Source organism: Schistocerca nitens, chromosome 6, assembly GCF_023898315.1.
Source record: "Schistocerca nitens isolate TAMUIC-IGC-003100 chromosome 6, iqSchNite1.1, whole genome shotgun sequence".
Lineage (NCBI taxonomy): Eukaryota > Metazoa > Arthropoda > Insecta > Orthoptera > Acrididae > Schistocerca > Schistocerca nitens.
This window is the reverse complement of record NC_064619.1, coordinates 351,205,640-351,231,927: the sequence shown is the minus strand read 5'-3', so window position 1 is coordinate 351,231,927 and position 26,288 is coordinate 351,205,640. Positions and strand designations below refer to the sequence as shown.

At 41.2% G+C, this 26,288-nt stretch overlaps 1 protein-coding gene across 1 annotated transcript in view; it reads right to left on the bottom strand.

Annotated features, from left to right (window-relative positions):
- Window positions 1-26,288, bottom strand: part of LOC126263695 (Down syndrome cell adhesion molecule-like protein Dscam2) — a 284,179-nt gene that overhangs the window by 100,363 nt on the left and 157,528 nt on the right. The window contains exon 15 of the mRNA XM_049960822.1: window positions 6,899-7,186. Coding sequence (XP_049816779.1) covers window positions 6,899-7,186 — 288 coding nt within the window. The remainder of the gene's footprint in view (window positions 1-6,898; window positions 7,187-26,288) is intronic.

The window sequence follows — 26,288 nt, the reverse complement described above, 5'->3', positions numbered from 1 at the left end:
CTCATTATTTTATATTCTTTCACTTCTAATTCCACTTTTAGTGTTCCATGTTGAAGATTTTGTGTCTCAGATGCATAGAGAGCTTCGGGTTTAATTAAGGTTGTGTAGTGTTGTATTTTGCAGTTCCATGAGAGACTCTGTTTGTTGTAAAAGTTTTTTGTTAACTGAAATGCCATCTCCATTTTCTGGACCCTTGATCTGACAGATTTCTTTTCATTACAATTTTCTGCAATCCATTCACCTAAATATTTAAGTTCTTTTACTCAAGAGATGTAGTTATTCCCAATTTTGAGATCAGAAGGTGCATCTTTGATGTCAGTCATAAATTTTGTTTTTTCAAATGAAATTTCTAATCCTATTTCTGCTGCCTGTTCTTGTAATAATCCTAGCTGTTTCTGTGTATCAGTAGTGTCTTGGGGGATCAGTGCCATGTTGTCAGTAACTGCTAAACAGTCTAATTCTATGCCCTTACATTTCGGTCTGTGTACTGGTGCACCTGCTTTTCTCCATTCTTGAACAACTTTTTCAAGAGCACAGTTGAAGAACACTGGGGGCAGTCCATCCCCTTGATGTACTCCTGTGTCTATTTCAAATTCTGTGCTCATTTCTCCCATTAATTTTACTTTGGATTTGGTCTCCGTGAATATTTCTTTTATGATGTTTGTTGTCTTTTGTCTAGTCCAAATTCTGCTAACACTTCAAAAAGGGATTCTTGGTCTATACTGTCATATGCTTTTTTAAAGTCAACAAATGTGACTTATTTTCCTTAAGAGAATGCAGAAAGTTATACAAGATGACCTAGTTTTGTTTCTTTCAATAAAATATTACCTTAGATATTATATCTCAAAGTTGTCAAAAACTTATGGCTGCATTACGTGTTCAAACAAATGACTGCATTATGGGTTCAAACAAATGACCATACCTCTTCAAGTATTAGATTGGCTTAAGTAAAACTTTACCATCATTCATTGGAAACATCTGCAAATGTTCACATAAAATTTAAGCGCAGCCTGTGATGGTCATGTGGGAACGTTTCTTCTAAACTAGACCACTTGCCATGGAATGGCACTATTGTTGACATCCTTCCACATGTTTCTTCTGCTGCATTGCCTAGGATCTGTTTGAGCCTGCTTCATTCTTCCTCCACATCCCTCTTCTCATCTGTAGGAAGCTGAGTCTTAATCTTCACCCTGTATATTTCTTGTGTTTCTCTATATTTCAGTTTTCAGCACTACATTTTTGCCTGTCTTTTCCCCTCTTAGGTACCTTTTCTGAAGCTTTTTGGTGTTCCTACCAACAGTCTATGGTCTTCTTCAAGATTAAAGATTGGCATCACTTTCACTTCTGTCAGCATCTTCCGATTTCTCCAGTTATTATTATACAGTGTGTTACAGATTTCTATTCCAAGTTCCAGCTTTATCTGGTAAACTTGTGACTTTCTCTTTTCTTATACCATGCATTGCTAATTATTCATTTATTTTTCACACATGTGGCTAGTAATACCTCACCTTCCTAATTTCTCTCATCCGTGACTTCCTATAACTGTTACATATCCTCTTCTATCATTCCCAATTCTAGCCTTAAAGTCTCCTATAGTCGAAGTCTTGTTAGTTGTTTCAGCATCTTCCAGTTTATTGATAAACTCTTCCTTCTCATCTATTTCACGTCATATTTGAGGAGCATAAACCTGGAATACATCAAGAATATTTCCTTTCATCATTATTTTAAATTTAATTATTCTATCACTTACACTTTCTACTTTGAGTACTTTGTTTGCTAGTTCTTTAGCTACTGTTACTGCAATACCCTTTCCTCTTTTGTCTCTTCCTGACCACCACATCTTATAAGCTTTCTCCAGCACCATTATTAACTTTCCCTTTATTTCTTACGTCACTTAGTCGCATTGTTGGTTTGTTTCTTTCTGTCATTATCTATGAGATTTTCTGGATTCTTGCATCTTTTTCTAAGGGTACAACATTAATAGTCACAATTTCTGTACAAATTTCTTCGAACAAATATTTTTTCATCGGGACCATGCTGGCTGTCATACCTGACAGATCTCAAAGATTTTGTTTTTTCAATATTAGTTTTAATCTGAGATTGGTCTGGTAAGTGCCCCCTGATCTGGGATTCTGCACAACTTTTTCATTTGCCAGTCCGTTTTCTTCATTCCTCTTTCTTCTCCTACAATCCTTTGCCAAAATAAGAAGCCACTGGCCCAAAAAGCTTGCATATTTCCATAATTACTATATTTGTCTTCTGCTGCCACTGCCTAGTGGTAAATTTTTATCCATCCAATTTATTAGAACAACAAAAATAATCAATAACTGATAGTACAATGTAATGATAATATAATGTAAACTATCTATCCAGTCATATTAGAAGTTGTACTTGTTTATTTCTAAATAATTGTTTTGTAAGAAAGGATTCACTGCTGCATATATGTTTCTAATTGTTAAAAAACTGCAAAAACATTTTCAAGTAGTCATACAACAGCTGAAATTTTGAAAGTAGTGATTCTGTTATTGACATATCAAACAAACTGCATACCTAATGTCAGTGCACAATAATGTCTGTGGATAAATGAATGAACAGTGTTTACTGTGATGTTTATTTTCTATTTTTAATGTTGAAATTTTCCGTTTGTCATGTTTATTTTCTATTTTGAATGTGCTATTTACTCTGATGCTTGTCTCGTATTTGAATTTTGATATACGAGCTGTTGTTCTGTTGTAGGTATCATGTGTATTTGGATATCTACATCCATATTCTGCAAACCACTGCAAAGTGCATGGTAGAGGGTACTTCCCATTGTACCAGTTATAAGGGTTACTCCCCTTCCATGTGTGGAGTACAGGTAGAATGATTGTTTAAATGCCTCCGTGTGAGCTGTAATTAACATAGTCTTGTCTTCACAGTCCCTATGGGGACAATATGTAGGAGGGTTGTAGTATATTCTTAGGTTCATGATTTAGAGCTGGTTCTAGGAACATTCTAAGCAGGCTTTCTTGGGACAGTTTGCATCTATATTCAAGTGTCTCCCAGTTCAGTTTCTTCAGTATCTCTGTGATACTCTACAACAGGTCAGACAAATCTGTGGGAATTGTACTGTCCTTTTATGTATATGTTTAATATCCCCTATTAGTACTGTCTGGCAGAGGTTCCACACAATTGAGCAGTATTCGAGAATGGGCTACATAGTGATTTGTAAGCAATCTCCTTTGCAGACTGATTGCATTTCCCTAATATTCTACCATTGAACTGAACTATGTGGCCTGCTTACCAATGATTGAGTCTGAGTGATCATTCCTTTTTGTATCCCTACAAACTGTAACACCCATGTAATTGTATGAGGTGACTGATTCCAATTGTAACTTATTGATGCTTTTATCGTAAGACAGTACATGTTTTTCCTATTGTGATGTGCACAAATTCTAGATTTCTATACATTTAAAGCAAATTGACAATCTTTGCACCACTTTGAAATCTTGTCAAGTTCAGACTGAATATTTGTGCATCTTTTTTTAGACAGCACTTGATTATAGATAACTGCAACATCTGTGAAAAGTCTGAGGTTATATTAATATTGGCTGCAAGTTATTAATATACAACATGAACAGCAAGGGTCTCAACATGCTTTCTTAGGAGACAGCCAAAGTTACTCCTACATCTAATACAATTCTCCATTGAAGATAATGTGCTGTGCTATCCTTACCAAGAAATCCCTCATCCAGTATCAAATTTACCTTGATATCCCATATGACTGTGCTTTTTATAGTGGTATGATACTGGGCCTGATGCTTTTCAGAAATTGAAGAATACTGTGTCTACATGACTGCCTTAATCCATGGCTTTCAAGATATTATGTGAGCAAATTTAGAGTTGGGTTTCACATAATTAATGTTTTTGGAATCCATGCTGGTTGGCATGGATGAGGTCATTCTGTTTGAGATATATCTTTACATAGGAACTACAACACATGGATGTAAAGGACATTGGGCAGCAGTTCTGTGAATACTTCTGCTATCCTTCTCATAAACAGGTGTGACCTCTGCTTTTATTCCAACAGCTGAGCAAGGATTTACCCCCCCCCCCCCCCCCCCCAAGGGGCCCTATGGTAGGTCATGTTTAAAAGAGGGGCTAATTCAGCCACAAATCTGGCTCAAATGGCTCTGAGCACTATGGGACTCAACTGCTGAGGTCATTAGTCCACAAATCTGGTATAGAACATGAAAGATATTCTGTTGCACCCTGGAGCTGTTCAGTTTCAGCAATTCCAGATATTTCTCAACTTCACAGAAACTAATATTGATATCAGTCATCTTTCCAGCAGAATGAGAATTAAATTGGAGCAGTACCCCTGGATTTCCATTTTTAAAGGAACAATTGAAATCTGAGTTCATCATTTCTGCTTCTGCTTTGCTACCTTCATTTTTAGTCCCTGGCTTGTCCATGGGTGTCTGGCCACTGACTTTAGTACCACTTTAACAGCCTTTACACATGTCCAGAATTTCTTTGGATTTTCATAGAGATCCTTCAGTAATATTCTGCTACAGGTTTCACACATTGCCCTCTTGACAGCCAAACATGTTTCACTCAGAAGTTCTGTGCTTATAGGCCTACACTTTGTTTTATACCCGTTGTATTGATTTAGAATGAGATTTTTCCTTATTTGGTAAATTCACGAGTATGACTGTATACCTAATACTGTATTACACTATTTTTGTGTTATAATGTGCACCTGAGAAAAACTAATAGTACCTTAAAAGTATTAGTACAAATAAATATGTGTCTGTCTTCTTATGCTTGCATGAAGAAAGAAAGTGTCGGGTTTTATAGCTGTTGGCAGATATTGCTCACATCCTTAGGCATCTGCAAGGGGATACAGGCTTTTATTCATTACAGAATTCTCATTAATTTCTACTGGTGATTGTCTGCAATCCTATTAATTTGCTGATGTAACATTGCTGAGTGCTACAGAAAATACTGTGATTTTAGCAGTGACTACTTGTCTTGGGATTTATTTGGTTTTCATGCTGTTCATGAGAAATTATGCTGAGACCTTGGTGTGGTGGCTGTTTTGGCACTGTTCTATAGCTGAGACAGATGTGAACCTTTACAGAAACATGCCAAAATAGCGTAGCCGATCTTTTCTGTCTTCTCCTGGTAGAACCATTCTTGGGCTGTTTAAAAGGACTGTCCAGTACCCGAAGAGCAGACTCCTGTACAACCTAAGCAATGTATGTGCCTCTTACCTGTGTCAGTACACTCAAGAACACCCCACCCATTTGCTACACATTGGAATTTCAATAGCAGTTTACCATTTGTCTGTGATGGTTTGCAAATTGTACATTCAATTTTAAATGGCAGAGAAATTGCAGTAGATTGTGATGAAAACAGTCACCTGTATTTAATCTATGAGTCCAAATGCATCAGTTGAAACAGGAAAATGGATTTTATGTGCTAACAGAGAGGGGGAAAAAGTGTAGAATTTCAAGGACAAAAGATGTCCTCTCCAGACATTATGCCCTTCTCAACTGTATGGAGTATAATACAGCTTCAAATTCAGTCATAGCACTAAATTTTCAGCATTCCAGTTGGTTTGGCTGCACAATAATGTGACAAACTGAGAGACATGATTGACGTGGTTCAATCATAGGGTGTTAAAAGCCGATTTTACCAACCAATTTGAGGGTGGTTTTGTAAGCTTTCTCACATTCATCAAGTCAGTTACACACCCTAGGCTACACTTTTTGTTAACCAAGCCAAAAAATGTAGTTTTCAGGACACAACATATTCAGTTTTAGTCTTGCCAGTCAGCATTATAAACAGAAATTTGAAAGTGATGAAAAAAATCAATTAACGTGATCAGATATGTTTTCTGTGCATAGGAATTGTTGTAGATGACATGAAATCTAATGACCCCCCCCCCTCCCCCTCCCCCATATCCATGGGATTTATTCATTTTTAATTTACATTCCAGTCAACAGAATGGGGCTATAAATAATTTTTTGCATATATTTTCTACCTTTATTTCAGAACTCATTGTATACCCTGGATATCATCATATGAAGGTGAACTTTAAGAACATTGAACCAAAAAGGTAGAACCAATACTCAAATTAGTAAAAAAAAAGAAATAAATGTACTTTTCTTATAATGTTGAATATGCTTACCATTTGAATATCAAAGTAATGTATCTTATTAAAAGGATAACTACTATCAATTGTTTGAGGTATATTAAGTTTTGTGTACTTCTTGTCAAATTTAGTTCCTGAAGCATGACACAATTTGAAACTCAATGAATTGTAGATGTGGTATCAAAAAGTGGTAATTTCTGAATTTTAACATCCATTGGATAAAATTTCTGCAGGAACCCATGCTCCCAGCCTATCAGCTGGTGACAAAAGATAACAACACAAGATCATAAAACACTGGACTGGATAGGTGGATGGAGAAGATAATAAGGGAATGATTTAAATAAGAAAATGCTGTACCAGTTGCTTTTTCATGCATAGCACAACGTAACTCTTATTACTGTTGTATAATTGTGAACTCCCACAGATCTTGAAAACAGTAATAAGTTCATGAAGTACTTTGTGCTGTGCATGAAAAATGCAATTGCTGCAATATTTTATTATTTAAATCATTATTAACACAGTTGCAAGATTTTGTAAAACATTGTTTGTGATGGATAAAACTGAGAATAAGGGAGAATAATACGAATATGTCACCAGTGAAAGCTCCTGCAACTGCAAGTCAGGTTAATGACAGACCACATATAGGAAGATTATCAACAGTAACTACCACTTTCTATGTGCCTTTGTTGGGGCCACTTATTCTTCTTAATATTTTCTTTGCAACTCTGTAACCATTTATCACTATCAGTTGACACTTACCTCCTGTTTTTGTCCTTGTAGCAAACATAAATTCATGTTGACGAGAACCTGCATCATTATGAGCTGTTGCTCGAATAGCGTACCAAGTAGCAGGTGTAAGATCAGGGATTACCAGCTCTTCTTGCTGGATATTGTTTGAAACAAGAGTCCAAGACTTTTGATCTTTTGCACGATATTCCACCACAAAATACTGTAATGGACACCCACCACTTGGCCAGGAATCCAAAAAGAGTATTACTGATGTCGAATTTACGGATAATAAATCTTCTTGATTTGGAATTTTTGGAGCTGCAACATAAAAGACGTATAAATTGCCACCATCTTTTGAAAAAATGTTCAGGAAATTAAATTAATCTCATAGTATGAGAATTATCTTTCTAATGTAATCCACCATTCATGACTAAATGGGCATGGGGTGAAACTACTTAGGGAAGTGGCAATCACACCACACTAAACTTTCTGGTAATTAATTTCAGTCATATGTTTGCCGTCTCATTACTACAGCCTGGATTGTTATGTAATGTCAACACACAAAATATACAATATTTGTGTGATGAAAATGGGTAAAATTTGTAATAAAATGTGTAATATTGAAAAATTACACACTAGCCGCCCTGCCTGCACCTTCAACTCCCCCCAACAACAGTGCATCGGCCTCTGTGGAAGACTCTGGGGCACATACTCCGTCACCTAGCAACTACCCACAAGAGCACAGGCCCGCCCAACCTTACTGTTTCTTCCACGCGAGATTCGGGGAGCAAGCTCGCAAATGCCAGTCACTGTGTTCTTACCCAAACTCCAACCGCAGGTAGGCTACGGTGCCACCTCCTGTGATGTAAACAACAGGCACCATCCCACGTTGCACTCCGTTTCGGACAACAACAGTAAGTGTGGTCAAGTCTATGTTCGCGATTTATGATCAGGTGTATGTTTTCTGGTAGACATTGGCGCAGACGTCTCTTTGCAGCCGGTTCGCCTAGCAACCAATAAAGTGCAACCACACAAAACAGTACTTCGTGCAGTGAACTTGTCTACCCTACAGTGTTCGGGTTCCACTTTGTATACAGTGAAACTTTCGCCCGAGTGCAAGCTGGAGTGGACGTTTCTAGTGTCAACAATTGAAGAACCTATTCTCGGAATTGATTTCCTCAAGCACTATCAGTTGTCACTAGATTTTGTACAAAATACTGTGTCCCCCCCCCCCCCCCCCTTAACAAACATATACCTTTCGCTCTGCTGAGTGACAGTTCGGCTAACACCAAACATGTGTGCTGTTGTGCTAAGAAGTGTGTAAACCTATCCTTGGAGCTGCAATCTTGGACAAACAAGTGGCTAGTGGAGTGCGCCAAGTCTTCGAAGTTGCAGATGGAACATATGGAAATGCTGCTGCATCTCCACAACATACACCACGAGTTGGCCTCCACACAACAACGCCTCGCGGCGCTACAAGCATCGGCTACATACAAGGTCAGTCCATGCCAATCTGGTGTTCCCGTGCCCGCGCACCTTAACGACAATGTTATGAACTCTGTAAACTGTGTCAGCACCCCCTTTTATAATGATAGTGTGTGCCCGAGTGCTCATGCTCCTTGCGGTCTGAATGGACAATTAACTTGCCAAGCTCATGGCAATGAACTACGGCCATCTGCTGTTCGGCCACGCCCACTCGTGCCTACAGCGCTCGTAGCGGCATGGCCTGCTACCAAGAACCAGTGTACCAACCTCGCCCATGTTAACACGCGTGTGGCCTTTACGCAGCCTACGAGCGGTTGGCACACCTGTACTTCCCTGCCCTCAGCGCCACAGCTTTGCCATCCGCCACTGCCTGCTCTGCTTCATGGACATCTGACTGTCGTGCCGCGCCACGTATTGCAGTAGTCACTAATGGCACAGTTCATCGGTTACGTCTAACCGATGGGCCGCCCATATTGCAATGCCCACGCCGCCTCTAGCTGGAATTTATGAAAATTGCAAAAGAACAATTGGATGATCTATTATAAAAGGGAATAATTGAACCTTCTTCTGGTTGCTGGGCTAGTCTTATCCTGTTTGACCAAAAGAAAGACGGTACTTGGCATATGGTCGGAGACTATAGGCGTTTAAATGCCCGCACCATCATTAATAAATATCCGGTCCCACACATTGCAGACTTCAATCATACGCTCGCAGGTGCAAAGTACTTCTCTGTTTTGGACTGTAAGCACGCATTTCATCAGATTCCTATGGCTCCGGAGGATATTGAAAAGACTGCCATAACCACTCCCTTCAGGCTGTTCCAATACAAATTTATGCTGTTTGGGTTGAAAAACACCCCCAAAACGTGGCAGCGTTTCATCAAGCAAACTTTATCCCATCTAGACTTTTGTTTCGTATACATGGACGACATATTGGTTTTTGCTTCTACTTTGGAACAGAGTGAGGAGCGTGTTCAAGTCGTAACAGATATTTTAGCAGCCGCTGGTATTGAACTAAACAATAAAAAGACTCAATTGCACCAGTCATCCGTCACATTCCTAAGTTATGTTGTGTCATCGGACGGTCTGACACCACCGCAGGACAAGATCAAGCCTGTTCTCAAGATGCTATGCCCTCAGACCTATAGGGAATTATGCAGGTTCATCAGAACAGTTAATTATTACTGAAAACATTTGCCAGCTGCTTCTGCGGTGCAGGCTCCTATCACAGATGCTCTCGCTGGCCCACAAACTTCTGGCACCCACCAGGTACCATGGACACCAGACATGGACAAGGCATTTAACGAACTCAAACAGCTGTTGGCCTCCGCTGTCACTATTGCTCACCCACGTGCGGACGCCACAATGTTTATCACTACTGACGCTAGTGACAATGCTGTTCGCGCTGTACTGAGTCAGACATACAACGATGTTACGACCCCCCTGCAGTTTTTCTCAAAAAAGCTAAACAACGGGCAGAAGAAATACTCAGCATTCGACAGAGAATTACTTGCAGTTTACGAGGCCATAAGACACTTCAGAACTGATGTTGAGGGACGAGATTTCTATGTGCTCACTGATCACAAGCTATTGGTTCCTGCCATAAAAAATCCTGCGGCTGATCTGCCCCCACGACGCTTTCGTCACATTGATTACATCTTACAATTTACAAATGACATTCGCTACATCCGAGGAGCGGACAATGTGGTTGCTGATTTTCTCACGCATGTTGGTGCTGTCACAACCTTAATTGACTTAACAGACCTACCTCGGTTGCAATCGGCAGACCCCGATACCATGCAGTTAATTTTGGACCACAGCTCCTCTCTCCAACTGGTACGCTCTACTTTCCCTGGCATATCTGACTTAGTGTGGTGTGATGAATCGACTGGTACGTTGCGGCCATTCATTCCTAAGCCCCTTAAACGCCAGGTCTTTGACAAACTACACACATTAGCACACCCCGGTGTCAAAGCTTCCACCTGTCTGGTAGCTGAACGGTTTGTCTGGAGAGACATGCGCCGTGACTGCCAGTCTTGGGCAAGGGCATGCATGTTGTGTCAACAGAACAAAGTTTCCAGGCACACTTCCCCACCCCTTGGCTGTTTTGCCCAACCGCCAGGCCGGTTTCACCATGTTCATGTCGACCTCGTAGGCCCTTTGCCCCCCTCTGAGGGTTTCTGTTACTTGTTTACAGCTATTGACAGGATGACTCGGTGGGCTGAGGCTGTGCCTATTCCGAACATTACCTCTGAGACGGTAAGTCGAGCATTCTTAGATTCGTGGATCTCTAGATTTGGCTCACCTGTTTACCTCACCACTGACCAGGGGCGACAATTCGAGTCTTCAGTTTTCTCTGACTTATGCAAAATGTGTGGTATTGTCAAAATTCATACTTCTGCATACCACCCCCAAAGCAATGGGCTTGTTGAGCGATGGAATTGCACCTTAAAGTCTGCCCTGCGTTGCCATGACTCACTATGGACAGAGGCACTGCCCTTTGTGCTTCTTGGCCTTTGTGCGACTTTCAAGGAAGACCTCAAGGGTTCCGTAGCCGAGTTTGTGTATGGCCAACCTCTGGTTTTGCCTGGAGAATTAGTCACTCCCACCCCACTTCCATGGCCCTCTGAACTCCCTTCAGTTCTTGAGCGGGTGCACTTGCAGTGCAGCAAAATTCAGCCGCCACCTCCGGCTGCTGATACACCTCCGCGCGTGTACGTACCGTGCGCGCTAGACTCTTGTGAGTACGTGTTTCTCAGAGATGACTCAGTCAAAGCCCCACTTCAGTCGCCCTACACAGGTCCTTACAAGGTCGTCAAACGCTCTGAGAATAACATGGATCTCCTAATAAAAGACTCCGTAACCACGGTCTCACTCAACCGAGTGAAACCAGCTTTCATTGAGCCTCAGGTGAACCTCTCTGATTCTGCCCCTATTTCTCCCACTCCTGCTTCGAGCAGCCATCCATCTTCCCATACCATGCATTCAGGTATTGATTCTCCACAGCGTGCTTCTCTGCCGAGCACTGCTCCTTTTCCGCGTTCATCTAATTCGAGTGGCCAATCTTTTCGGGGCTTCACTCCTCACAGCCCTCGCAGTCGAACTGCCAACCACTCGGATTCTACATTGTGTTACCATCTTCGTGTGACAGCTCTTTGTCACGCCGTTCAATCCACGCTGACTCCTCGTTGCCTTTGGTCACGCTCCCTCGTCTGTCAGCTGATCGCCCGAGGTTGTCTCCTGCGCAGTCCAGTGCACATGCCACCCCCCTCTTAGCAGATGCTTCCCCCTGCCATGGCTTTCCCACACCTCCCTGCCTCCCTACCATTGCTCGTACAGGTGCCACCCAAGAATTCACATGTGCACCCTGATGACATACATAAATTATCTGTTGTCGTAGATGGCGATACGGTGTGTGTGGTACTCGCGTGTGACAATGTTGAGGGAGGAAGTGCAGAATCTCGTGTGGTGCGCCGCTTTAAATTGAGCAGAAGTGCTGTGTGTGGCAATTTGCGTGCCTTTGTTAGGCCTTCTGGCAAGGTGATTCTCCGCCTGCCGGCTGACAAAGTGCTACACCTCCACTCCACTCCAGGACGGGACGTCGTCTTCAGCCGCCGGCTTGCTGACTTCGCCGTCAACGTACCGGGTTTCACCCCCCCCCCCCGGTCTCCTACCAGTCGACCGCTTCCGCCTGACGCAGAAGAACTGTATGTTACCTTCCTAACTTCTCACCCCCCCCCCCCCCCCCCCATCATTCACAGGGACGTATTCCATCTCCATACTGTGCGGGGGAGGGGGGGGGGTGGCTATGTGGCGTAGAGCGCCATAAATTTCGATATTTGTTCAGTGCGTAAGTGTGCTATCTGTGTAGAAGCTAAGTGTGAATAAATCTGTATCTGAGAGAATTCTAGTTGTTTACCTACAACTATTCCATATTCCCTCACTGGTATACTTCTTTTTGCAAAGAATCCCTCTTTACCTGTGATAGTCTGCTTCTTATAGCCTCTTTGCTTTGTTTGTCCCTCATGTGTAATTTTGTTTCTGAGGTAGAAGAATTCTTCACTTCATCTACTTTTGATGTTAAGTTTATCAATGATCTCATTTCTGCTACTCCTCATTACTTTTGTTTTTCATCAGTTTACTCTCAATCCATAATTTTTGCTCAGAAGATTTCATTACATTCAACAGATCCTGGAAATCTTCCTCACTTTCACGGAGGATAGCAATGTCATCACACTGAATTTTAATTTCACTCCTGAAACTTTCTTTTACTTCTGTCATTGCTTCTTTGATGTATTTATTGAATAGCAGTGGTGAAAGACTGAATCCACATCTTATACCAATTTTAATCCGAATATTTTATTTTTGTCTGTCATTCTTATTTTTACCACATTAATAAAAGAAAGTTATTTTCAGTTACATCTGTTTTTTAAAATGTCCACATTCACTGAAGTTACTAAGATACCCTACTTTGCTTTTCATTCTGAAGTCCAGTATTCTGAAGACCAGTGAATAACCTGGTACTTCTCCAAATCTCCACTCATGGAATGTCACTAATGAGAAAGAATGTTTCTTTGGGAGAAAAATGATCTCTCCAAATCACAGGACATTGATAGTGCATTTAAGAAGAGGAGAGATTCCTGGAGGGTGGCTTCTTCTCCAGCACTGAAGATATTGCAGACAGTATCAGAAGTTGTATAGCCTGGATTTAATGTCCAAACAATGTCAGTCTTATTCATTATCCATAGCCCAGTGTCCACATCTTGTGTTAGTTGGCTTGCATTTGACATTCGCAACAAATTCTAAAGATGAAACTTCCTGGCAGATTAAAACTGTGTGCCCAACTGAGACTTGAACTTGGGACCTTTGCCTCTCGCGGGCAAGTGCTCTACCATCTGGGCTACCGAAGCATGACTCACGCCCGGTACTCACAGCTTTACTTCTGCCAGTATCTCATCTCCTACCTTCCAAACTTTACAGAAGCTCTCCTGCGAACCTTGCAGAACTAGCAGTCCTGAAAGAAAGGATACTGCGGAGACATGGCTTAGCCACAGCCTGGGGGATGTTTCCAGAATGAGATTTTCACTCTGCAGCGGAGTGTACGTTGATATGAAACTTCCTGGCAGATTAAAACTGTGCTCTCCTGCAAGCTTCTGTAAAGTTTGGAAGGTAGGAGACGAGATACTGGCAGAAGTAAAGCTGTGAGTACCGGGCGTGAGTCATGCTTCGGTAGCTCAGATGGTAGAGCACTTGCCCGCGAAAGGCAAAGGTCCCGAGTTCGAGTCTTGGTTGGGCACACAGTTTTAATCTGCCAGGAAGTTTCATATCAGCGTAGACTCTGGTGCAGAGTGAAAATCTCATTCTGGAATTCTAAAGATGTCTGCAAAGCCAATCTGATAGATTCTAATCCTTTAATGCTGCTGGGAAGGAATCTGGAGATGCTCTGGATGCACACCACAGCATTTTTAGTTTTAGCTTCAGTGAAAGCGTTTTGTTGTTCTTATACAGAAACTAAAGATCCTTTGGAAGTGAAACAGTCACAGATTTAACAACTTGAAAATGTTCATTAAAAAGTGACATTGTCATTCCAGGTACCCCATCTCATTAGGACAGGATCAGACAATAATACTATTTTTGGCAGCTATTTTCTGTAGAGTGACAAATTGCACAAGGCTTTGAGAAACTGTTTTTGGGTGTATGAAATTATTATATACTTCTGTGTAACTGCCATGCACTTCAGTCATAAATTGCAGTGCATGGGTCAGGCAGGGGAAGTGTGTTAAATGCAAACAGAATATGCATAGAGCAGTTGCCATGCTGTCTTTACGTTTAGAGGTAGGCTCCAATAGGTGTCAGATGACATGCCATGCACACTAGTCTTGTGACCCAATGCTGGTGACCTTTGTTAACTGGCCCACACAGCTGCCATTGGCAGCCTATTTGGATTGTTGCACACTGATAGTGGTGCAGTGCATATCCAGGTGTTGCATGCAGGGTTATAGCACCTGTCCCCTCTTGCGACATTGGGGTGACTAATGATACATCCCTGATTTCTGTGGCAGGTACTGCAGGTGTTGATGGTAGTGGCAGGAGATTCCGGGATGGAAGTGATGTGTCTGCAGACACGTGCAGCACTTGCCCTCATGAAGTACCATAAAGGAGCACTGGCGATAATGGTGCTGGCAACATTTTGATGTCCAGATCCTCAACGTGGTGGAACAGTGCCAATAGTGACAGTGCCGGGGACACTAGTCATGAAGGACCTGATGGCACTGGTCCAGCTGGCAACAGAACTGCATGCATCAGGGCACAGGAACCCAGAGGAGAGGCAGGACCCTATGATATATACAAGGAGGGTGGGTCGACTATCCTCACAACTGCTTCACATACTGAGGGAGGAGGCAAGGGCAGCGGCAGTGGCATCAGACCTATGGACCTCGTCAAGGCGCGAGGATGCAGTTAATCATGGTGGTGTGCTATCAGGCCTTTATTGGTGCATGCCATACAGAGGCAGTGGCCACAGCAGCTGTGGATTGTAGGCAGGATCCGCTTTGGTAGATGGCCAAAACCCCAAGCCCAGATCGCTGAGTCAGGAGTGAATTATATAGAGGGCAATGCTGTTAGATGTTGGTGATGCAGCATGAGCTAGAGCAGGAGGGCACATGATTGATGACTGTGAAGCATCTCAGCTGGACTCCAATCCCCCTAGTGGTGTGTAAACCTGTAGGAACTCAAGAAGTACATCAAGGTGTCATCCATGGGAGTCAACAACATACTGTTTCATTTGAAGTGTGAATGAGCAGAAGAGACATTCTGCTTGCTGTTAGATTGTGGGAGAAATGGAGAAGCAATCACATGGTGCAGAAATCATGGAAGGTCTGAGGCACAAATCATGGGCTGTTTTCCATTAGAAGTGCATAAGGCAATACTTCAATAAAAAACAGTTGTGATAGGGCCTGAGCCACAGCCATGGTTGACGTAGAACAACAGTGGATAATGTGTGGAAATTTAGAGAAAGCATCGACAACCAGCAACCACTAAAAACTGAGGAATGGTCCCGCAAAACTGGCATGGTGTTTCCAAGGATGCAGCAGTGTGGACCATGGAGAGCACGTTACCCAAAGCACCACCTGTTGCATAGCACACAGAGACCAGGCCGCAACAAGATGCACAATATCACCATTGATGCCAAGCCAAAATGTGTCACCTAGCCACTGACTTGGTTTGAGAGAACCCTGAGTGTCCCAGATGTTGTTGCTGAAGCACATCCAGCTGAAGGGTGTGTGGGATTATGCCACTCAGCAATAGTGCATCCACAGCTAAGAGAACAGCACCACTGAACACTGATAGGTGGTGGCAGAGGGCAGAATAATTACATAAAAGATCAGAAGCCCTGCCCAGAGAACTGTCCAGCCATACATGCTGAATAAGATGAACAACTTGGCGCAGAAATGGATTTGTAGCAACAACAGCTACGATTCTGAAGCCCACCATAGGAAGCCTTTCCACTGTATGTTGCATTTCAGCATCTAGCAAAACCAAATGAACTCATCCTGATCAAAAGTAGGATCTGTCCCCATTGGAAACCAGGACAGTGTGTCAGTGTTGGCATGCTGCTTGGTAGTCTGAAAATGTATTTCACAGTTGTAATTCTCATGAGACAAAAACTAGGCCCAACATTGGATTCCACATGCAGCCTTGTTGGGCAAAGAATCAGAAGGATTAACCAACAAAATCAAGGGTTTGTGGTCCATACTGAGGTGGAACTTAGACACACATGAGAATACGTGAAACTTCTTGAGGGTGTTAACGATAGCAAGCACTTCATTTTCAACTTGGGAATAGTGCTGCTGAGTGGAGTTGAGTGCTTTTGAGGCATAAGCTATCAGACATTCGGAACCATCTTCATAACAGTAAGCAAGAATGGTCCCAAGGCCATACTGAGAGGCACCTGGAGGAAGACCATATGGTGGCCAGGATGGAAGGTAGCCAAACAGGGAGTAGAATATAATTTAGATTTCAAAAGCAGGAACACTCACTTACAGACTGGCATTCACTGAAAAGGAACATACTTATGGAGCAATTTCTTGACAGTATGGGCCCATGTGGCCACACCTGGAATGAATTTATGATAGTAGGCAATTTTTCCTGCAAACTCTTAAAATTCTTTGACATTGGAAAGGTGAGGCAGATCTGTGACAGTGGTGTTGGTGGCATGCAAGAAATCTCATACCCAAACATGCAGTGGATGGGTGCAGAAAGTGTGACTTGGCCTAGGTGCACTTCAACACAACAGTATTCAAAACTATGAACAAGTCCATAGATACATCGGTAATGAAAATGTCATTGAGATAGTTGATGCACTCTGTAATGGACATTATCAGTTGTTTCAGAAACTTGTGAAAAATTGCAGATGCACTAGCTACACTGAACAGAAGACACTGATATTGGTACAGTCCAAAGGGCGTGTTAATCACTAGCAGGCTTTCCGAATCCTTATCTAATGGAACCTCTAAATAGGCTTCAGATAAATCAGTTTTACAGAAAAATTGGTACCCAGTGAGTTTGGCCAATAATTCATCCTGATGGGACAAAGGACAGGTGCCAATGATAGACTGTGAGTTAGCAGGAACTTTAAAGTCACCACAGAGGCAAAGCTGACAGTTCAGTTTTTTAACAGGAGATAAACCACTCACGTGATGCAATAGGTTGTACAACCTCTACAAAGGCAACCTGCCCAATTCTGGTTTCACTTGATCATGCTAGACCACTGGAACAGGGCACGCACAGAAAAAGTGTGGCCAGGTCACAGGTTTCAGGATAATGTGAGCCATTAAGTTAGTGGCACAATCTAACTCATCAGAAAAAAGAGTCGAGAACTCAGAGCACAGAGAATCTAACTGCTGGTGAGGGACCTGGTCAAAAATGAGGTGCACAGCATCCGCAGTGGTAAAGCAAAACCATTGAAAGCATCCAGATGAAACAAATTGTTGATGGCAGCATCACCCACCAAAGAACAGTCAAGAAATGAACCACATATTTATACACAGTAGGAGCCATAAATTGCTCAAAATTGGAATATGCTGCTTGTAGCTCACCAAACGTCGAGTAACTGGAGACAATGCTGGAGATCCCAACTCCATATGTCTGTGAGTCACAGCTGCACCCATGTCCACTTGTAGTCAGAGCACTTTGTCCATCACTCACTTCAATAAACAGTTGGTTATTATGCGGCCCTGCCACAATGCACAGAACAGTATGGGCAATATGGGAGCACTGAGCACTACTGCTGCTGCTGCTGCTGCTGTTGTTGTTGTTGCTGGTGGTGGTGTTTGGCATGTTTCTGTCCAGCCTGGTGTGGAGATCATGTTTGCATGGCTGCCCCACTTTGTGCTTCCCCCCCCCCCCCCCCCCCCAAAAAAAAAAAAAAAAAAAAAAAAAAAAAAAAAAAAAAAAAAAACTAGTGATCACCTGACAACCAGGAACAGGAGCCACAGCAGTCATGTCACCCCAAGCCTCAATCTGATCATCAGTAGTAAGAGATACCTCAAAAGATTGAGCAGTATTTATTTTTATTTCAGCCAAAGATGGATTCTCTCACTGTAGTGCACATTGATGCACTTCTTGGCTGGGAGCTAACTGAATAATGGTGTCTTGGACCATAGAATGAGCATAGGAAACATGATGAGTATCAGTAACAAACTGACATTTGTGACTGAGGCCATGGAGTTTGGCAGTCCAGGCTTGGTAGGACTGGTGGGGCTGTTTATGACATCGACAGAACTTGACATATGCTGCAATGACATGTTTGCACTTATGGTGCTAAATGGACAACAAAGTACACATTTAGTCAAACAAAAGTGATGTTAGTTCCTGGAGTGGGGCTAACTGGCACAGCAACTGGTAAATTCAAGCAAAATCCAAGAAAGTAACAAAGCCTTACACATGTTGGCATCAGCGACACCAAAACTGAGAAAGTGTTATTGAAGCCACTTCACATAAGGCTCTCAGTTTTCAGCTGCACCAGCATAAAGGGAAAAGGGTGGTGAGTTCACCACCAGCGTAGAAGCCTGTGTAGTCAGAGTAGTTGAAAAATTCATGATATAAACTGCAAGAGCTTGCTGTTACCCAAGGAGAGATTTGAGCATTTCCCCCATGGACAGGACAGATGGAATGACCAAATAGACTGAGCACACCGAAGTGAACACCACACTCATCACCAATTGTGTCATAATGCTAGACACAACCAACAGTCTGGCCTCCAAGAACAAGAGTTTATTTATCTATATTCAAGTAAGCAGCAAACTTAGAAACAGTACAAAAGCAGTAGAACACAATCTGAAAAGGAGCACTGGCTGCGATGTCTTTATATAGAGGAGGGCTTCGGTAGGCTGTGTGGCAATGATATGCAATGTATACAATTCTTGTGATCCACTGCAGGTAGCCTCTGGTATCTGGCCTGTGCAGCTGCCATAGGCAGACTATTTGATGAGTAATGCATCAGTGGCCTGGTGCCGTGGTGCATATCCATGTGTTGCGTACAGGGTCATAGCAGAAAACAAATATTACACAGAATTACTGTTGGCTTATGAGTGCCAATTTAGCGCACCTAAAAGATAGAGACAATTTTATTTTACGCAAGTAAAAAAGTTTTAAAAAAATGTATGGACATATACAAAATCATAATTTACTTGATGTTGTAGGGTTCCTGCCTCAGCAGCCAAGAGACAGTGGTTGTGTGTGTGAGATGTGTTTGCAGAATGTGTGTATGTATGTTATCTAATTCAGAAGAAGGCTATTTGGCCAAAAGCTTGCTTGTTTAGCAGTCTTTTGTTTGCCTGACTGAGACTCAATATTTCTTCTATATGGTGAGTAGCAATCTATCCTTTTCAAAATATTGTCATTATTCCATCCTGGATTTGCTGACAGGCACAACAAAAAGACTGTTACTCATACAGCTGTTGGCCACAGCCTGCCTCAGCAAAGAAAACATTCACACTTTCACATCTCCTGCTCACTTGGCTGACACAACTGGCAGCTCCCACCAGTCAGAGCTGCTGCTGGTGGCAGCCAAGTGTGTGTGAGATGTGCTTGCTTGTGTGAAAGTATGTATGTTTTCTTTGCTGAGCAAGGCTTTGGCTGACAGCTGCTAGGGTAACAGTCATTTTGTTGTGCCTGTCTGCATCTCAACATGTCATCTTTATGGTGAGAAGCAATCTGTCCTATTTCTTACATTTTTGTTATTCCTATGTGGAGTCACTGTTTCATATTGATATATTAAGTGGAATGGACAAAGCTACTGATTTCATGGATCAAAACGTTCTTATTGACAAGCTAAAGTGTTATGGCATTAACAGTATTTGTCTTCCATATTAGTAAGCATTTGGCCACATTGCCCGACAGTGTCATAGGAATGAAACTAAGCTCAGAATGAAGGAGTGTATCATCAGGGTTCATCTTCACACTGGACTCACATACATGATCTTCCAATAATATTAAGGATCCTTAAAAAAACTGTGATTTTTGCTGATGATTTAATCATAATGATCAGACACAGCTCTGATGATAGATCAACATGCCTCCAAATGGTTCACACAAACACTTCAACTCATAATGCCACGAAGATTCATATTATGCAATTCAAAACAAGCATAAATGCAGAAACAACCTGCTAATGACAGATTATTAGCAGCACAGCTGGATGATAAGCTAAAATGGATCCTACACACAGCTAATGTAATCTAGATGCTTAGTTTAGCGTGTTTTACTCTTGGAGTATCTGTCCTAAGTGCAAGCCTGTTGGCCTATTTTGCATATTTTCATTCCTTGCTTCCTTGTGGAAGAATAAATAAAGCATTTATTCAGCAGTATTTATTCATTAGTAAAGTAGATAACCACAAGTCTTGCATAGGTCTTTGTAAGGAATATGGAATTCTTACACTCACTTCCCTTATTAGTTGTTTGTTATTAATAACAAGAATCAGTTTCAGCTGAACTGTGATATACACAGTAGTAATATAAAACAAAGAATTATGTAGAGGTAAGTAGTATCAAGGTTTAATGGCCAGTTGCAAATGACATCATTAGAGACAGAGCAAAAGCCTGAATTGGAGCTAGACAGAGAATCAGCCATGCCCTTCCAAAGAAACCATCATGCCATTTGCCTTAAGCGATTCAGGGCAATTACAGAAAACCAAAATCTGGTTGGCTGGATGGGATTTAAACTGCCATCTAATACAAGTCAAATGCCTTACCAATGCGCCATCTCACTCAGTTTTCTTGTAGACTTTGAGTTCTTTTCTAGTGTCAGAGTTATGTACTTCAATGAGCTCTTATTTAATGCAAATAAAGAAATTCAGAATCCCAATCAGTTCCAAAGAAAATTAAAGACTTATCTCAGTAGCCACTACTCCTAAATATTATGTATGCTTGATATTGTTCAAGTGTGGGAGCGATCTAGAGTAATGTGAAATTTAGAAATGAAGACTTCAAACAGCCAATATCACTTATTATAATTTTATTTTTGATGGCTGGTTCTGGCAAATCTATGTAGCCATCATAAGATCTTATGAAAATTTGAGATGTATTTGCATAAGATCCAATGATGGCATATTTCCCAAGACTGGTCATCAAAAATAAAATTATAATTAGTGATACTGGCTGTTTGAAGTTTTTACTACTATATTTTGTACTACATCTTATGTTGCTATGTAGAGTCAAAGATTTAAAAATCCTGCTACATAGCATATACCAGTGCCAATGTACATCTGCATAAGAAATAGTTGTATTCAATTGTTATTAGTTTAGGTAAGTTTTTTTAAACAACATTGTAGTCAAGTAAATATTGAACTATCAATAGAAGATAAAAGCATTTAGTTAACAAAACTGAAGGAGTAGCAGCTTACCTGCTAATCTATTGAGCTACATTTATAGGCACAGATACTATTAAATGACAATTTATTTCAAAATGCTGTAAACATTAAGTTTCTAAGAGTTGCCTCTCTCTAGTTAATGTGCACTTTAACTCAATCCACATCTCCTTGATGAGGTCTACAGAACACAGTAAATGAATGAATGAATGAATGAACGAATGAATGAATGAATGAGAAAAAACTCTTTGTGTAAAATTCCTTTGGTCCAGTTGAACAAGTTAAAATGAACTGCTAGTAACCCCATTGAATCTGCAAATGGAAGATATGGATGTATCAATATGCGTAAGATCATCCAAGTCTGGTTAGGGCACCTGTGGTAGGAATGCCACTGAGATTGTGGGCCAGTCATGCATGTATGAGACCAGCTAGCAGCAGTCTCTCCCTTAGTTGCTATTATCTGACTTTGCCTCTGGCAAATGAACTAAGACCACCACTGCTGTTTACCTGAACTGATTTAGGGTTGTGTTGCATAGTACTTCGACTTAATAATGTGTAGTTTTCACCCCTGCCAGGCTTAATGGAACTTTGCTTAATATAGTTGTTAGAATATGCATACATTGAATAGTACTAGGACTTAATATCGGTTTCACTCAGGAACTTTTTCATGTGAATTTCTGTCTGGAATTATTGTTTATTTTAATTTCCACTGAGAATTATTATTGTTTGTTTATACATGTGGTGTCTATTCTTTCGAACTTGCCCAAAAGAACAGACACCATTTGTTTTTAATCCTAAAGCTGTCTGCGTACATAACGAAATTGAAATTTCACATTTGCTGTGATTGGACATTGAAATATATTCAATTGTGACAATTGAAAATCTGTGTTGGACTGGGACTCGAAACTGGACTTCTGCTTTGCGTGAACTGTTGCCTTAACTGCTTCAACTATCTGAACATGTTTCCCATCCAACCAAAATTCCCAACTTGCCACACACTACATTTATAGTGTCCCCTGTCCATTACCCTTGTTGTTGTTTGCAGCCTCATGCTGATCCTGCTAGAGGTCAGATGAAGAGTGCATCTGGACTGGATGATTATTAATTGCCATCAAGGCAAATGTATTTATATGTGTGATGTCTATTCTTTCAGACATGCTCTAAAGAACAGTCTAACACAATTGAGACAAACGCTAATGTGAAGCAGGAACCCGGGTTTGAATCCCGGTCTGGCACAAATTTTCACTCATCAGCATTGAATTTATTTTGTTACCCTAATGTCAGAATTTCAATTTGGTTATGTATGTATATGGCTGCAGGAATCAAAAACAAATGGTTTCTGTTCTTTCAGATATGTCTGAAAGAACACCACCACACGTATAAATGTATGCACCTTGATGACAATTAAAGACTATTCAGTGCAGATGCACTCTTTCACCAACCTCTAGGGGGAACCAGCATGAGGGTGCAAGCAGTGAGGGTAACATACACAACGTGCTACATACAAGGGGGGGTCAAAAAGTTTCTAGCTTAACAAATAAAGAATGACAGAAATTTCATAATACCAATTTATTTTTCAGTGTAATACCCTTGTACACTAATACATTTGTGGGCACACTCAGATAACTTCTGCAAACTATCCAAATAAAAGATTTTCATTTTCAAGTCCAAGCAAGCATTCACAGCATCAATCACTGCATCATCATTGCCAAATTGTTATCCTTTGAGGTATTTTTTAAGGTTTGGGAAAAGAAAAAAGTCAGATGTAGCCAATCTGGAGAATATGGCAGATGACTTAAGAATTTAAACCCACAGTCATGCAGTGTTTGCAGTGTTGTGAGGGCTCTGTGTGCTGGAGTGTTGTCCTGATGCAAAAGAACTCCAAGCACCAATTTTCTGCCCCATTTTTTCTTTATCTTTCTCTCAAACAGTGCAGGAGGGTGCAATCAAATGATGCATTGAAAGTTATGCCCTTTTGCAAATAATCCACCATAATTACCTCTTCTGCATCCCAGAAGACCGACACCATCACCTTACTGACTGTTTTTTGCACCTGGAATTTTTTTGGATAGGGGATGAAGGATGTTTCCACTGTTGTGGCTGTTGTTTTGTCACAGGATCAAAGTAGTGAACACACATTTCATCCATTGTCACATAACTTGCAAGAAGCCATCTTCATCTGCCTCAAATTGGCAGACCATGTCTTCACAACACTGCACATGCTACTACCTCTGATCTGCATTCAAGTCTTTTGGGACACAACAACATGAAACTTTCCACATTCCCAAAATATTCACAAGAAAGTCATGAGCATGCCCATGGGAGATTCCAAATGTGGTTTCAATATGCTGCAACATTGTTTGATGATCCTGCAAAGTCATATTGTGAATTGCAGCCACTGTTTCATCAGTGACAATGGTGAAAGGCCTTCTGCTCCTTGGCTCATCTTCCACACTCATTTTTCCACGTTTTAAGTCAGACACCCAGTTTTCCACTGTTGCATAAGATGGAGCACTGTCCTTAACTGTATTCTGCTTGTCTCCCACAATTTCCTTGGGCATTATTTCCTACAAATGACAATATTCAATCACAGCATGGTTCTGGATTCTCTTGATATTTGCTATTTTGCTTACACTAGGTGTACAACTTATCCTAGTGGGAAAACAAACGAAGCTGGAGCTGTGAAATTTGACTGGCATACCCACAAAGGGTCACTGTAAAAGTAGGTTGTGGTGTTTGTGCGAGACATTGTGGTAACAACATCTAGCTAGAAACTTTTCAACTGCCCCTTATATGTAGCGTGCAGCAAGATGGGAAAATGGGTTGGATGGGAAACATGCTTGGATAACCAAAGCATTTAAGGTGACAACTCATGTAAAGCAGGAAATTCAGTTTCACATCCCTGTCTAGCACAAATTTTCACTTGCCAGCATTGAATTTATTTCAGTGTACAATTGCAGGAAATATCAAAATGTCAGTTTTGTCATATTATTGGTTGGTTTCATGGATTTAGTGTCCCTGCCCGTGGACACTGAGATAAAGGCAGACAAACTGGCATGGATAACACAGTAAACTGGTGCAGAAACCTACCATGGAGGGCACACACGACATTTCCAGAGGACAGCTATGCAGATTACCAAATCTACGCACCTTTCACAGTCATTCAGGTGTTTGGCAAATGCAAGGACACTAACAAGCAGCCACTGAAGCAGATATATTTCAGTGACTATGAGATAGAAACATGATACACAGATATGGGCTCCAGTGTGTTTGTACAGCACATGTTGATGAGGACATGGAGAAGTGGACTGGAAGGGGTTGACAGAACAGAGGAAGGAGAGACTGTTGGGAAGAGGTGTAGTTGGATGATGAGGTGGGGTTATGGTTCTGGGGTATGTTTGATGTGGGTTTGGTGCAGGGGGGTAACAGAGAATTAGGCTAGCAGGATTACAGGAACTAAGGATGTTTTCCAAGGTCAGCTCTCATCAACCTAGTTGGAAAAAAAGCTATTGCTGGGGGAAAGGATCCAGAGAGCACCTGACTTGTGCAGGGTGTGTGGGGTGCATGAATAAGGCCTGTCTAGCACCTAAATCTTCTGCAGGGATGTGACCAATGTGGCAAATGGTTGGATGTGGGTGTGGGTGTGGTATAGTTATGAACCAGTATACTGTGTAAATTAGGTGGGCAATAGGATACCACTCTTCCAATTGTGGTAAAGATTATGGGTAGAATGTTATAATTTCCGGGCACAACAATAGATAGTTCAAACTGTGGCAAAGGATGTGATTCAGTTGTTCCAGTCTGGAACAATATTGTGTAGTGAGGGCGTGGGGCTGCTCTTTTGCAGCTGGTTCTTGGAGGTGATGAGAGAATTAGGGGTGTGTGAAAATATGATATGAAAAGTCTGTCTGTGGTCTAGGTCAGGTGAATAGTACCTGTATGTGAATGCTTTATTGAGATCTTCAGCATACTGGGCAAGGGAATTCTCATCAGTGCAGATGCACTGTCCATGGGAGACTAGCAACATGGGAATGATTTCTTGGTGTGGAAGTGATGACACCTGTCATAAAGCAGGTACAGTTAGTAACAAGTAGGTTTGAGATGGACAGAAGTATGGATGGAGCCATGAGAGAGCTGGAAATTGGGACACTCACTCGTCTCATTAACCATTAATTCCATTTCATAAAAAAAAAAAAAAAAAAAAAAAAAAAAAGAAATTTCCCATGAATTTTAAGTGTTGCATAAATCATAGTTTGTGGTCACATCCTGTCTGTCAAGTCCAGTGCTAATAAGGTACCAAATATTTGCATTGGGAAAGCAAAGGGCAAAAAAGAGAACAAATTTAATACCCATCTTCAGTTGTTGATATCTGTAGACCAGCTTCACTGTCGAATGAGGACATTGGTTTTTGCATACTTGTGATTTATTATTCATCATGCTTTGGTCATACTTTCCACATAAATTAACACAAATTAAGTTTATATTATGAAGTCCAACATGGCAACATTACTGGCTAACACATCTATTGGAATGTCAGAGTTTTTTAACAAACAATACTGATATATTACTTCATAATATATAAAAAAAGTTTTTGTGGGCAAAAGAATCAACTTGAGCATTGTAGTCAGATAAAAGAATGCTTACAAGGAAGTGTGTACAAAAAACTGAGAAGAGAGGCTGTATAGAAGTGACCGTGCCTGTTATGCACTAAAATGTTGGTGAAACCCCTAGTGTCATTTCAGTTATTTTAATTAGATCTGGTTTTTAATTTAAGTATAAATTTAAACAACAAGGGCTATGAGAGGTGCAGAATGTGGATCACACCATGTCTGCCAATTCTAGATCTTATTCATGTTTACTGAGGGCACACAGATTCAATTGGAGACTGAATCACACAAAGTCACTAATGTCCAATACAACTTCCAGAGTCTTGACCATAAATCTGCCCATTTTTTATAGCAGTTAAGGCTAGCAGAAAAACTTGCCACTGTTGAAGGGACCGCAGAAGATAAGATGTATGAAACGGTTAAAGAATCCATTCATAAGGCATCTTACGAAGCACTGGAA